Source organism: Stegodyphus dumicola, chromosome 7 (assembly GCF_044657685.1).
Source record: "Stegodyphus dumicola isolate Sdum_Otavi_A_Nest chromosome 7, ASM4465768v1".
Classification (NCBI taxonomy): domain Eukaryota; kingdom Metazoa; phylum Arthropoda; class Arachnida; order Araneae; family Eresidae; genus Stegodyphus; species Stegodyphus dumicola.
This window is the reverse complement of record NC_140774.1, coordinates 94,657,679-94,672,369: the sequence shown is the minus strand read 5'-3', so window position 1 is coordinate 94,672,369 and position 14,691 is coordinate 94,657,679. Positions and strand designations below refer to the sequence as shown.

Sequence of the window (14,691 nt, the reverse complement as noted above, 5' to 3'; positions counted from 1 at the left end):
CAATTTCATTCCAAATATTTTCCAAATATATTCTCAAGATAACAAATAATGATTTTAAGCATTACAATCACAATTTATTTCTCTCGTGTATTTGTAGACAGTTCCTTAAAAATCCACATGAGATCTGAATTCTTGGAAATATCTGAATAGAATATTCATAATATAATACATATATACATATAAAAAGGCTCCCAAAAGCTTTCGTACACTTATAATTTTCATTGAAATAGGGCTCTATCCATTAATTAAAAGTAAACTTTCTGAATAAGATTTTAATAATAAGATCTATAATCTATTCATAACAAAATTACATGAAATATTTTTTAAATATAGCAAAACTTTATTTTTAAGAAATTAATAATCAAAAGATGACAAACATTTTATCTCACAAAAGTCTTCGTACACTTCAAAAAAATCTTCACATATTAGTAAATATTTTCATTTTTCGTTAAATTAACATTAGTAAGATATCCGGTACTATTCGGTTTTGAGGGCCAAACTATTGTTGATGCCAATGCTGCCAAAAATAATTGCGGCAACCCTAATGCAAAAATGGAAGTATAATAGTAAATAACTATCTAAGATTGATGTTTTAATTTAGATGAAAGGTTAATTTCATTTAATACTTTTTCATTATTATAATTTATATAAAAAAGGCTAAACATGACTGAATGGAAGCATAAGAGTAAATAACTATTTCAGATTACTATTATAATTTAAATAAAAATTGCTAAACAACTGAATGGATGCCTGCATCGCTATTTCGCTACCGAGTTCGCTAAAGCATAATTTCATCTCGTTGATTGTTCAAACATAATTTTCTATAATGAATGATGCCTTTTCTTTGAAAAAATTCTCGATAAACTGCAGAATCACCCACTTATTTGTTTGCCGCTTTTTACAAGCATAAAAACAATAGGATTTTTGTCAATTTTCTTTTACTTTTTAAGTGAAAATACGTCCATGTGTACATAGATAAGTCAAGGGTGTGCACAGTGCCATTTTTGTGAAATTCTGGAACTTTTTTTAAAGTGAAAATAGGTTGATATGTGTACATGGATACCGAGTTTGTGCAATTCTTATAAACGCGTCAAGCAGTGGGTAATTCTGCACTTTACCCAAAATTCTATTGCAGACTTTTCGTCATGGGCAATTCCCAAATTGTTAAATCCATAGGATATCAGAAAAGGATTTAAAATCAAAAAAGGATTTAAAAATTAAACTAGTGTTTAAATCGCATCTTAAGAAATATAGAACTATACAGTCAAAAGTCTTTAATCCAGACATCCATAATCCGGAATGATCTATAATCCGGACCTCAAAGCTACAAACTTTCTGCGTATGCATAATGCATACGCAAAAACGCATGCACATAATACCTTTAAGCATGCGCATAATACATTTACGCATGCGCATTTAATGTATAACGGACGGTATGAGCTAAAATTATCTAATTATCTATTTCAGTTAATATTGCAGATTGTGTTGCTCCTTAATCTTCTCATTGGATCCGGCTTATTATTTTTTGCAGACTGTTAGATCAATTTTATAAAAGTAAGCTTGAACTTTCGATTATGTCAAAAGAATTTCCGATTCTGGAGCTGCCAAAGGATCTAAAAAGCGAAAGCATGTTTCGATATCCATCAAACAAAAAGTGGAATTGCTGCAAAAAATGGATAAAGGCCATATCCTTTGTTTCTCTAACCATTCTGAAATCTGTTTATCAATTTCACGCTGCTCTGCGGGGGGGGGGATGTCGCTGCACGCAATGAACTGGAAGTTGATCTGTCAGCACTATCCTTTATCTTCAGGGCAGACGTTATTATTTTATTCGGCTTATAATTCCTTACTAAATGTAGTATTTCATCTCAATGTACTCCGTCTTTGATATGATTTAAATCAAATTCCTTGTCATTATAAATATCACGAATACACATCAAATAGTTTTCTGGTAGCAATTTTCTAATTTCGATTATGCGTAATGTATGCTTTATGCATGCGCGCATTGAAAGAAATGTTCAATAAAGTAAAAAAATAAATATTAAGCTTTTTTTGTAAATTTTGATACCCTTTAGATCATAATTGCTCTTTATTTCATAAATTACCATTTCATATGTTTAATTTCATAATTTCTGCATGCCATCTTACCAGATTTAAACTGATGATCTATAATCCGGAAAAACCGATAATCCGAAAACGCCGAAGTCCCAATGAGTCCGGATTAAAGACTTTTGACTGTATAAACTTACACAATCTGAAATCAGCGCGAAAGCTAGATTTGGTGCGCTCTTAAATGGGCACGTTTGCTAGATTTGGAGCTTTTGCGCATACATTTTCGCTGCAATTTTTTTACGGTCCTCAAAACGGAATAGTACCTTTAGCATCCCAAACAGCTTTTAAATGTCTGGGAATAGATTTTACTATTTTTTTTTATTATTTTTTTAATTTCTGTATCAATGTTCATCCATTCTTCCATCTTGGCTGCTTTGAGTTCGCTTTTCTTTTTGATGTTGTGTTTTCTTACTTCAACCTCCAGCTCTTTCCAGATGTGTTCTATGGGGTTTAAATCTGGCAACTGAGGTGGTGTTTCCAAAACCCGTGGACAATTATAAAGACACTACATGCGAACGTTGAGAGCCGTGTTCTTAGGATTGTTATCATGATTAAAAATGTTATCATGATTAAAAGTTGTTTCCAATACCCAAATTTTGGGCTGATACCTTTAAATTGTCTCTTAAAATATTTAAATAAAGAGAATGATTCATTATGCCATTGATAAATACCAAATTACATAGTCCTGATGCTGCCATGCACCCCTCCCCCACAAGAATACTTCCACCGCCATGCTTAACTGTTCCAACTAAGTTTTTAGAATGAAGTTCCTCATTTTTTTCTTCTCCATACAGTTATTCGACCATCGGAACCAAAAATATTAAATTCGCTTTTGTCAGCAAATAGGACATTATTCCAGTATGTTTCGGGTGTATTTATCACTGATTTTGTGAATGAAAGCCTAAGCTTTCTGTTTTTCTCACTAACAATTTTTTTTTTTTTTTTTTACGGGCAGAACGCCCATGTAATCCAGCTTCTCTGAGAACTCAGCAAACAGTTTCAAGTGAAATTGAAGTAGAAAACTTTGCATTAAATTCTGCAGAAACTTTTACAGAACTCGAACGTAGGTTTTTAACAAATTTTCTAATAATAAATCTCTCATCATGTTTAGTTAACTTTCTCGGTCGACCTTTTCTTACCATGTTTTCAATCCAATTTTCTTGTTTAAAGCGTTTTATCACATACTGCACTGTAGAATAGGATAAATCAACTAATTTAGCGATTTTTCAAATTGATTTACCACTACTATGGTGAAAAATTATCAATTTTCGAATGCCATTTGAAATTTCTTTATGACTGCGACCCATTTTTCAATAATAAATACAATATTATGAAGTAAACAATAAAAAATTAAAGCAAGCGATTTTTCAAATGAAATCACAATGCAAAAATTAAAAAAAGCTGTAATAATTCTAATTTTGATTTTATCCAAAAATATTTCAGTGGACGAAGACTTTTGTGAGATAAAATGTTGGTAATTTTTTAAATATTAATTTCTTAAAAATAAAGTTTCGCTATATTTTAAAAATATTTCATGTCATTTTATTATGACTAGATTATAGATCTTGGTTAATCTTTGGAGTTTGGTAACTTTGCGATTTTTTGGCGAAAATTTGGCAACCAACCCTGCTACAGCAACCTGCTAGCTTTTTTTTGGATGCCATTTTGTTTTCACGAAGTAAAGGCATTTTTTTTTTCTTTTTTTTAACTCAACATTTTTTTCCAACAATCTGCTAGCCAAATTATGCTTATACTAGAACTTTTATGGAACGAAAGTGCTTAATCATGACGAAGATTAGGTGCGAAATTGGGAGAAAGTGCAGAATCGCATACTGCTTGCCGCGTTTTTTTAGAATTGCACATACACGGTATCCATGTACACGTCAACTTATTTTTACTTAAAAAAACATCCCAGAATTGCACAAAAATGGCGTTGTGCACACTCTTCACTTTATCCATGTACACTGCTAAAGTCCTAGCTAGTAACCTTTATCGCCTTACCAAAATATCCCCAAACTACCTGTTACCATATTCCAAAGATTAACTTAGATCTTATTATTAAAATCTCATTCAGAAAGTTTAATTTTAATCAATGGATAGAGCCCTATTTCAATGAAAATCAGAAGTGTACGAACACTTTTGGGAGCCATTGTATATACACATTAAATAAACCACTACACATTTGAAAAATATATTACAGTTCTTGTGTAGAGGCAATGCTTTTATGCCCTTTTCAGACAGTTTATATTAGGCTACCCAACAACTTTCAAGACTGCAATGTACTTTTTTTTTAACATGCAATATCAGGAATTACTAGTTCACAGAAAAAAAATATTAAACTGTTATCTGATTACTTCATAATCAGCAAGTTGGTCAGTATTGGTGCATATTTAAATGCTATTCCAAAATTAAATTTATGTTTAAGTTTTTAAGTATAATTTGTATTAAAAAAAATACATCTCTTTCCAAAGACGAATTACTTGTTTTAATTTGAAATTTAATACATAATTTCGTAACTTAAATTTATTCTGTGACAAAAGAAAGAATTTAAGAAGTTTACTGTGGTTTTGACTTTTACACACAGTATTGCTTGAGCAAATTTTTAAAAATTAAAATTAGAAAAATTAACTCTTGGTCAGTTATTCTATTTATTTAATATAAATTAAATCCTTAAATTGATTTCTCATTCCCCATTCCCAAACACTGGATTGTTATCAAACTTTAAAAAGCAATAATTACTTCAGCTTTATTTACAGCATGCAAGTTTGAAGAATTAACAGATTACAAAGGACTGAAGAAATATATGTAAATCCTGTTTGTTCTCGAACAAAAGGAACATATCATACACAAAAACGAATAAAATACTTAGGAAAATGAACATTTATAACCTGTTTTGAATGTATCCCGATACTTTTCATCGCTAATCCACGCACAAAACGACATCTTTACCTGTAATCATCAGTAAGTAATTTTCTGAAAAATACTAGCTGCTGGCATATATAAAATAGTATTAAAAAAAACTGCTCTATAAATACATAAAATTCAGGTCAATAAATATGTCAATGATGACAGCAATAAAATTTGGTGCAGAGGAGTTAAAAAAGTTACTTGAAATAATTCAAGTGGAACGAAACAAGTTCATACAATGAGAAAGCATTTAATAAGGCGACAAAGTGATAATTATATCTGGCATTACATAAGGATGTAATCGTCTGCACCAAATTTAAACGTAGATGACAGTCGCAAAACCGATGCCACATATAACGTGAGAAATAAGGGAAAGTTTATGACTGGGTAGCAAATTTCTAAAACCATCTGATGGGCTTTCCATTGAGATTGCACAGGTCAGCCGAGCATGACAAAGGCAGGGGTATACGGAGCAGTTGCCCGGGGCCCCCACATCACGAGGGCCCCAAAATCGAACAGAAAGTTTATTTTACGTTTCTTTCTTTAATGAACTTTTAAAACAAAATATCAGTACAGCCTAAAATCCGTCAGTTTTATGTTAGATGCTTCATTAATCTATCATATGAACACAAAAAGTCTATGTTACGTAAATCATGGCTTTCTAGGGCGGAATTCAGCTAGATTTTCGCAAATGCAATGGACAAATTTGGCGAATCAAAAGCCCTTATTTTTACATATCGCAAAATGCGGTATGTTTATAAAAATACGGGTTTCTGATTGACTTAATTGAGCCATCGTAATTGCAGAAATGTAGCTGAACTCAGCCCTCATGTCAGCAAGGATATGAATTTTTTGCAACAAGGTGACAAAGTTAACACTCAGAAAACTGTATTTCGGAAATTTATTATATATCTATAATGAGGTAAAAGATGTAAATACGTCCACGAATTTCGGTTCTTCATTACTCTAGAGGAGGGCCCTCCAAAGAAATTTTTGCCCCAAGCCTCAAGTGAACTAAGTCGGGCCCTGCAGATAAGCAGCATAACACGGTCTTTACTAACTTTATGTCCTGGAGCACCTCACTGCGTTTTAAATGCTGAAGTGCTTTTATGCAGAGCTTTCCGAACAAGACCGGGTTCTTTGGCGTTGTACAAAAATTCGGTATCATAGGAATTCGCTACAATTTAAAATTTTTCAATAAAATCATCTGCAGCCTTGGAGTTTGCTGATAACTTCTTGTCACTTAAATCTAATTCCCGGACACCGTGCCTGCACTTAAAATTTCTTAGCCAGCCGTTACTTGCTTTAAATTATGAACAACCAAGCTTCTTTGCTAAGACCTTAGCGTTTTCACAAAGAATCGGACCCGAAATTGGGTTTCGCATAGAAAGTTGCTACAAAACGACCACTTGAAAACGTCGTCTTTTAAATTTTTGTTTGTTGCTACATTCATTGATTTTCTTCAAGAACTTCATCTTCGTTTTCAAGCAGTGACACGAGTTTTAAAGGTGTAGGACTGCCCCTTTTAATACCTGATATCATTGATTGTCCAGCACTGAACATCTCAGCTAACTATTTATGTCGTAACTCCTTTATCTGATTGCTCTATAATTTTTAATTTATCCCCTATCGATAACACAACACGTTTTCTTTCAGAAACCGTGGTGAACAACGAAACGTATTCAAAAACAAAACAACACACGGACGCAAAAGAGTACTATCACAGCACTGTACAGGTCATCGAAACAATGACTGACTAGCACACATTCCACCCGCTGTTCTATATTAGCCGGTATCCCCCAGGGGTCTTTTTTGGGACTCACACGTATCAATTTTTATATGAATGACGTTCCCACCACACTCAACACCCCATTGGCAATGTATGCAGACGACACAGCGATCCTGACACAAAGCACATTTCTTAGGCCAGTCATTCAATGCTCAAAAGAGCACATCCAAACACTTGAGACTTGGCTGGAAAACTGGAAAGTTCTGGCAAACGTGGACAAGACCAATGCCATCCTGTTCACCAAAAAGAAAAAGATAAAAAAGAATCTCACATTTTATTGAACAATTTACTCCTGTACAAAGTAAGTCCCTTATCTTGGGGGTGATCGTCAGTTATTCTCTCACAAAATCCCCACATATTACATCTATTATTCACAAATTTTGAGAATCAACTCATCGTCGACTCGATCTGATAAATTTTCCTTCTTTCCATAACGGCTGAGCAGGAGCCCCTTTGTACGAACGCAGCTATTTTTTGAGCCCACGGGAAAAGGAAGAAACGTCACAAAGCTGTCTGCAAACACAAACTTGGAGATCAAATGCCAATCCAACCTAGACTTGAACTTAAACTTCTTCCCAAATTCTTGGATCCTTATGAGACAACGAAAGTTCACGCAGCTGATCGTTACGAAATACGAAAGATAAGGCGCCATGAAGGCCCCACCATAACGTCAACTTCTGCTGATAAGATGAAACCGTGGTGCGTAAACTGAAGATCCGCCATCAAGGGCATTGATTTTGCTTCAATTTTTTTTTTTTTCTTTTCAGGTTCTTTCCAGACGAGGTCGCCTGGCAATGCAGGATGGCCGTGTGGTCATCTGCTCCTTTTCTACGATTTCTCCTGACATCCTACATCTGGCAGCCTCTACAACAGTTAGATGATTCTTCAGGCTGAGTGAGGAAACTTAGACACAGACAGTCAACGGCGTAGCTCGAGGGAGCATCGACGATTCGGAGGCGAAGGACTGTGACTGTTTCATTGATGATGTGAATGCTACTCTGTTTTTATGATGCTACAGACTGAATCTTTCATCTTACTTCCTTTCATTCTGTATACAGTATTTCCATGTTAACTAAAGAAAGCCATAAAATGCTACTACCTTCCTCATCATTAATCCAAACCTTACCCTACATAAATTAGTCTCATTTTTTGCATAATAAAACTAGGCAACATCAAGAACAAACGAGTGCCGAACGATATACATTGGCAAGAATGGATTCTACGTGTGTGCTTAGTGCTACTTGTGCTTCATTTCTTTTTCAGCATGTTACGTTCTCCTTTTGGAATATACTCCTGCTATTATTGCCTATTGGGTAAGACTAGACATATTTATAACTTATGATTGCTTCTTTTGTAAGTGTTTACTCTATGGTTCATTTTAAATGTTTGTAAAGACTATCTACTTTGATTTGTATTCTATTTGTGTTCTACTTGAGTTAAGCAAGCTCTCTAACCTGTTAAATAAAGATTTCATAGTTATTCTAACTTACGATTCTTTTATGAAACTGTGCTAAATAGAGAGTAGTGTACTTAAACTCTTTAACTGTGTTCAATACACAAACTATCAAAAAATAAAAGGGCCGAATTTAAAAGCAAATGTAATGTTTCTTAAGTTTACTTTTCCTACTAACATAAATTTGGCAAATTTTTCAAACCTGATCAGTATTTCTTGCATGAGTTTTAAATAATATGTATTAAAGATCCTATAAACTTACGACGTTATGACGTCATTTCATGTATTCTTGGAATATATGATTTCTGTATGTGCATTAAAGATATAAATTTATGGCTTTATTTCATGAATGCTTTTAACACGATTTTTATGATACTCTCAGTTGAGTGTATTGTAAATATTTATTCATTTTAAGGCGCATTGATGCAACTGCATCAATGTTTAAATCAGCTAATTTTAATATTGTAAATTTTTCTCCGTAAGATTTTATGAAAAATAAACTTCCCAGTGTTAGTATTTTTCTTCAGTAAATATCTCTTTGAGTATCGTTCAAGTGTTTAGTCTAACTAATGATTATCAAAGGTACAACTCACCGTTTTAAAATGCATGCTGCATATATGTCTAAAGTGCTTTACTTTAAATTAAGAGAATGTAAATTATTTCATTCTTAGACTGGAAAGTAAAACTCATACCAATGATTTCTTAGGATCATTATTATAAATAATAAGCATAATTAGATAACTCACACTATCACATATTTGCTTCTGTTGCATTTAACATTATTTCCTTAAAGTATTTAGAAAGCATTATAAATGAGCATATTAGTTTCATAGTTCAGTTATTATTGTGAAAAATAAAGGAGAACGAAGTATAGTCATTCTAAACAAATTTTATTATTTACAGTAAAATCAAAACTTTCGTTTATCGCAAAAATAAATAAATGATTTCATTTTGTTAAGAGTTTGAAAATATGTAATAGCTGAGTCTTTGCCAATTCAATTTTCATAGCCCCAACCAAGACTACTGCCGACCTAGACAGTGAACAGCTCCTTAGCTCATTCCATAGAAGATCAACTAACTTACGTTTTTAGTGGATCAGAGCTTTGCCAATACCAGCTCCATATCCATATCCCATACCATAACCATAACCCAAAGCTGCTCCGTGTCCAATGACACCTCCATATGCAACAGGAGCAGCAGCAGCTACAACTGGAGCGGCAACAGCATGCCCATAGACTGCAGAGCCAACTGGGGCAATGTGATCAACAGATGGTCCAGCGTAAGGGCTAGCGATGAGGGCTGCAGCAGGGGTACTGGCAGCGGTTCCTGGTTCATTGGTCTTCACGGCGGCACGGAATCCGAGTTTATCAGCTACATAGTCTACTCGTCTGGCTCTGCCATCGATATCGTGGATGGTATAGGTTCCCTTTTTGTTGCCATAGCCATCACCAACTTCAGCTCTGGAGTTAGAGGCACCAAGTTTGTCAACAATATCGTAGCCGAAAGCGTAATTACCATGAGCCTGGAAAGAATGTAGAGAAATTAGATGAGTAAAAAAATTTAAAATTTTATGTTTTGAAAGGAGCAGTGCCTTAAAATAAATTGGACAATGCATTATTCGTAAAAAATTTTAAAATGAAAATATAAATGCGATGGGAAATTATGGCAATTAAAAACGATTGATAAGTGACTAGGACCTAGTCATCCTACATACAGCTTTAAATTATCGCAGTTATATCATTTAGAATGTATCTAGAAACTTTATTTTCAAACTTGCTGCTTCTTACTAGAACGTGTTTACGAAAAGCACAGCTAATGACTAGTGAAGTGGAAAATTCAACGAACGAAAAGAAGATGATTAGTTGATTAAACGAGCTCTGGAAATACAGCGTTAATGTATTGCTTTCTTTTAGTGATACAGTTTGTATCATTTTTAAAAGCCATATACGTTTTTAAAATATAGTGATTCTACGCCCTTTTTAAGGATATACGGTTATTTTATAGAAGATATCATAGCTTCAGGCTTCTTTGAACAATTTACTAGCAACATTCAACTAGTTTCAAATTGCCATTAATTACAGAAGACTAAAAGCATTATTTTATTTGCTAATAAAGTTTCCTAGTTTCAAAGTATATTCAAAAGTTAAAAGGCATGTATAACGAACGGTCTATCAAATCACTTCGGAAGAAAAATTATGACCTCATGACTTTTCTTAGAGTAGTTGTTATAGATTGTTTAGTGTCAGGAGTCACAGATTCTTCATTCATTCAATAAACTGATTCTATGGGACATGAAATTGCTACTATTAAAATCTTTGATCATTGGTATGACACAGACAGTGGTTCTTATATGTCATACATACTATGTACTATGTAAAGTTTTTGAAAATTATTATTTTAGTTATCCTTATTTAATCATTGTTATTATCGTTCATTGGACTAAAAGATTGTCAATAGTAAGTAACGATTATAAGTTAAGATAAGTCAATAACGATTATAAGTTAAGAAAGTCAAGATTCCTAGTGATATAAAAATGTGATCAAGATTAGTTAAGTTAATTATCGTCTAAAGTTAAAAAAGTTAAAAAATTATTGTCTACTTAAAAATACATAATTTTATTATGTTTGAATCTCGGATGCATAGGTAATTTTGGATAAAATGTTCCCAGTAAATAAATTCTGGTAGGTAATTTTTGGTACGAAATATCTGTATATAATTCCCTTAAAATAAATTTTATGGTCATGTAATACGTACAAGTGAAGCAAAGTCGAATTAAGTTATATTACTGCAAGACATTGCTATCATTGAATGATGTTTAAGTGTGTTATAATATTCATTTTAGCCTCTTTTCTCTCTTTTTATCCTCGTAAGTTTGACAGTATATGATTTTAATGTTTTATATTAATTCTGGCGTTGCAATACGTCAATAAAAATTACTTTACCTTGCACAATATCGTTAAAGAGTTTTCAAATGTGAACAGATACTTGTACAGATAAATACATTGTTTATAAATTATTATCCACCAACATTCGCTTTAACGTCAAAACTATTATGGGCCATTCAATTCATTCAGTTCCGCTGAAGCTGAAGCCTTTTATATTTAGAAATATAGGAAATAGGCTTTTTTTTTAGTTAAATTTTTAAACGTTTAATTTCATTCACCATCTCAAGAAACCAATTGCTCCATCGTCAGTAAAGTTTTTTCTATTAATGAGCATCGTCTTAGATTTTGCCTGGTTAAATTTCAGCTTAAAACTTACCAACCACTCACAACTGAAATTTAAAACATTCTAAGCAAGATAAAAAGCATCGCGCAATTTCTTTCCCTGAATACAGGACGACAAATCATCAGCAAAAGCAATTCTTCACAAATGATGAAATCAGTAAGTTTCTGCAAGAGATCGTTGATAATGACAGTCCAATGGTTGGGATGGGAAACAGGAGCTTGCGGACATTCCTTTTGAACTCGTAACACGCAAACTTGAAAGCATTTTTTGTTCTAAGAAACGTGTGCATTTGGATATAATTCTTTAAATTTCAATAAGAAAATTTGGTGTATTGCTCTAAAGTAATTTGTTTTGATTTCACATCGAGTTTCGTACATTTTCTATGTTAAGTATATGCATAAAACTATAAACCTTTATTTTCTTTTTTTAGTATATAACCTGTAATATTTTTACAATTTACCCAAATTTATGTTTGTATCCGGCACATAAAAATGCTTATTGTTTAAAATAATTAGTTGGTTTCGTTAGTATCAATTAGAAGTAATATAAAATAATTTTCTTTAAATAAAATAATTTCTTCAGGATTTTTTTATACTTACATCTTGAGTCTTTGAGCTAGTACTCATGCCGGTGCTGACTAGGGGAGCCTTAAGAATAACGCTTGCGTGAGCAGCTGCAAGAGCAGCGCACAGGAATGCAACCTGCGTGAAATTATTGCAGTTATGAAAAGTACAAGCATTTTACCAACGTAAGTAACAACAAAGAGATAAAGTTTCATTGAATTCTCTCTTTATAATATTGTATTGCTAATCCCTTACCTTCTCAGCAACAGCTTCTTTAAACAAGCCAGTTAATTCAATACAGTCCTGAATTAAGCAAATTATCATTTTTATCGCATTAAAATATTAAAATTGCTATGACTTTTTAAGAGACTTTTTATGATTTTTAAGATTTTTTAATTTTATCACATTATAATATTAAAATTGCTATGAATTTTAAAGAAAAAAAAGTATTTATGTATAAAATTAATGACTTCATGCAACTAAAATATGTACCTATCTTTGATCACATCAAAGCAAAAAATTATCTTAACAAGATATTTTACAATTAAACAATTAAAGTTGAAGTAGTATAGATCAATAAAAAATTCTTTCTTGGGTATCAGCTCTTGCGCTATAAGCTATGCCACTAAATGATTTCTGTTTGCTCAATTTCAATTTTTGGAATTAATATAACTGGACAATATTAAAAGGAGAAAGATGAAATTCATTCACACACGACTACAGCATGAAAGTAATGGAAAAGGATTATACTTTTTCCCTCAACGATAAATCTTGAATATGTCCTAGGAGACTTTCTTCATAATGTTGAGATTTTATAAAATAATACAATTCTAATAACCAAATAAAATTATTTTATTTAAACAATTTTAGTATTTTAAATAGACTTTGATTTCATTGATTGATTAGTTAAAACAATGTATAGAGATGCTGCTTAATATTATAAAATTATCAATTTTCTTAGGAAAGACTTTGTGCAGGAAAATAATTGACTTCGTCTCCAAAGCATTTTTTACCATCTAATTAGTTGCAAATATGTGGTAAATAATACTGCTAAAATAGCCAATAAGATTTGCATACTTTTGTTATTTTAATAAAATTAAAATAAAATAATTTCAGTGATTATTCATGATTTCAAAAAGGGTATACACCATTTATCATTTCTACTCAAAATAGTCAAATTTCATTTTTCTGCTTTCCAGTCTGAAATTCTTTTCATATTTAAACATATTTTTAAATACTATGTTCTAAAGAGGCATGAAAAACGAAAAGGCTTCGCAGTATATATGCAAAAGGTTTTTGAGAATTTTCACGCTGTTTATAATTGCTATAAACAGAAGTGTAAAACATTTTTTACCTTAGAGATCATCGTGCTTCGTTATTTGCGATTGTGACTTGACTTCACAGAATGCTGTGTCTCAGTTTTTTGTAGCATTTATATACTGTTAGGCTGATAACTAGAAATATGAGTGCATATCGGATTTCCCGAAAGGAACAAGAGAAAGTAAACTACATTTCAAGTACTATTGATTAACGACATTGACATATTTTTTGTACAGCAGTGCCACACAAATGTCCTTGCAAGTAGTTATCATGTCCAGAGATCGGTAGCTTTGATTTGCTCGTATTTTCTGAAATCAAGGATCTCTTCTAATTATAGGTCATCATATTTCCTTACACGATTGCAAACCATTTTTTGTAACATATTTTTATTTGTAAATCACAACATTTATGTTTTATTAAAATATCTCATCCTAGATAACTTTTTACCCTTTTACTTTTCTTTATACTTTTAAAATTTAAAGAATTCTTTCAATTGATTAAACATGCATATGTGTTTAACTATGTCGAACTATAACTCTGTAATACATAGATTTTTAGTTACCTGATTAATTAGCTATCACAACTCTTAAAATTTGCTGGAACAGATACTGGCGAAAGTTGCGCGAAAAGTTTGCAAGTAAGATGCAGTTTTATTAAACAAAAATTTCCGATTATTATTTCTCTAACATTTTGTAAACTAGTTTTGTGATTTTTAAAGCTTTCCATAATCACTATTAGTGATCCCATTCTTGATTTCAGTTTCGTGCTGGACGGCCTGTTTTGTGAGGATATTATTCCTTGTTATTATACTTTAACGCAAAAAAATTATGTTTTAAATTAAAGGTAAGTTATAAATTAACAGTCATTAAAAATGCTTAAAGAAAAAGTGACAATCATAATGCAAGAATACAGAGATTTTTGCGATAAGAATTTTTAAATTTCTTAAAATAATAAGTCTAGGGTATTACATTTCTTTAAATTAAAAATTGCAACTTAATGTATATATAAATAAAATATTTAAGATTTCAAAACTAATATATGTTTACAGATTTATTCTTCAAGACCTAAAAACTGAATTTAAAAAAAATTCTGTGATTTCTTTTTCTTTATTGAATGATTTTTAATTAAGGATAAAATATCAGGACTCGTTGTAAAAGAATCTTTGAAAAATATTTTTCTTTTCAGATCAGAGAGATCAAGGTAATCTATACCCTTTGTCCCCGTCTAGTCCATGGCTTTCAAATTGTACAATTACCTGTTTTTACCTTTCAAGAATAAGCTCCTTCAAAAACTATTTTAAACATTTTCATTTACTAATA

At 31.9% G+C, this 14,691-nt stretch overlaps 1 protein-coding gene and 1 pseudogene across 3 annotated transcripts in view; both read right to left on the bottom strand.

The window, feature by feature from the left end:
- LOC118194925 (methionine-R-sulfoxide reductase B1-A-like) overlaps positions 1-5,428 on the bottom strand; it is a 33,341-nt pseudogene extending 27,913 nt beyond the window's left edge. The window contains exons 1-2 of one of the 2 annotated variants that reach the window (XR_015042163.1): positions 5,221-5,428; positions 5,001-5,061 (exon numbers count right to left, since the gene is read on the bottom strand). The product of XR_015042163.1 is annotated as a methionine-R-sulfoxide reductase B1-A-like, transcript variant X2 (transcript). Of the gene's footprint in view, positions 1-5,000 lie in introns of both variants that reach the window. The other variant, XR_015042162.1, reaches the window with a different exon arrangement.
- A 3,706-nt stretch (positions 5,429-9,134) lies between these two features.
- LOC118194926 (adult-specific rigid cuticular protein 15.7-like) lies at positions 9,135-13,521 on the bottom strand. Its single transcript, XM_035366138.2, has 3 exons — positions 13,407-13,521; positions 12,089-12,190; positions 9,135-9,783 (listed from the first exon to the last, which is right to left on the bottom strand). Exons 1-3 carry the CDS (start codon positions 13,416-13,418, stop codon positions 9,349-9,351), a joined length of 549 nt encoding a protein of 182 aa, XP_035222029.1. The 5' UTR covers positions 13,419-13,521; the 3' UTR covers positions 9,135-9,348.
- Between the last annotated feature and the right edge of the window lie 1,170 nt (positions 13,522-14,691).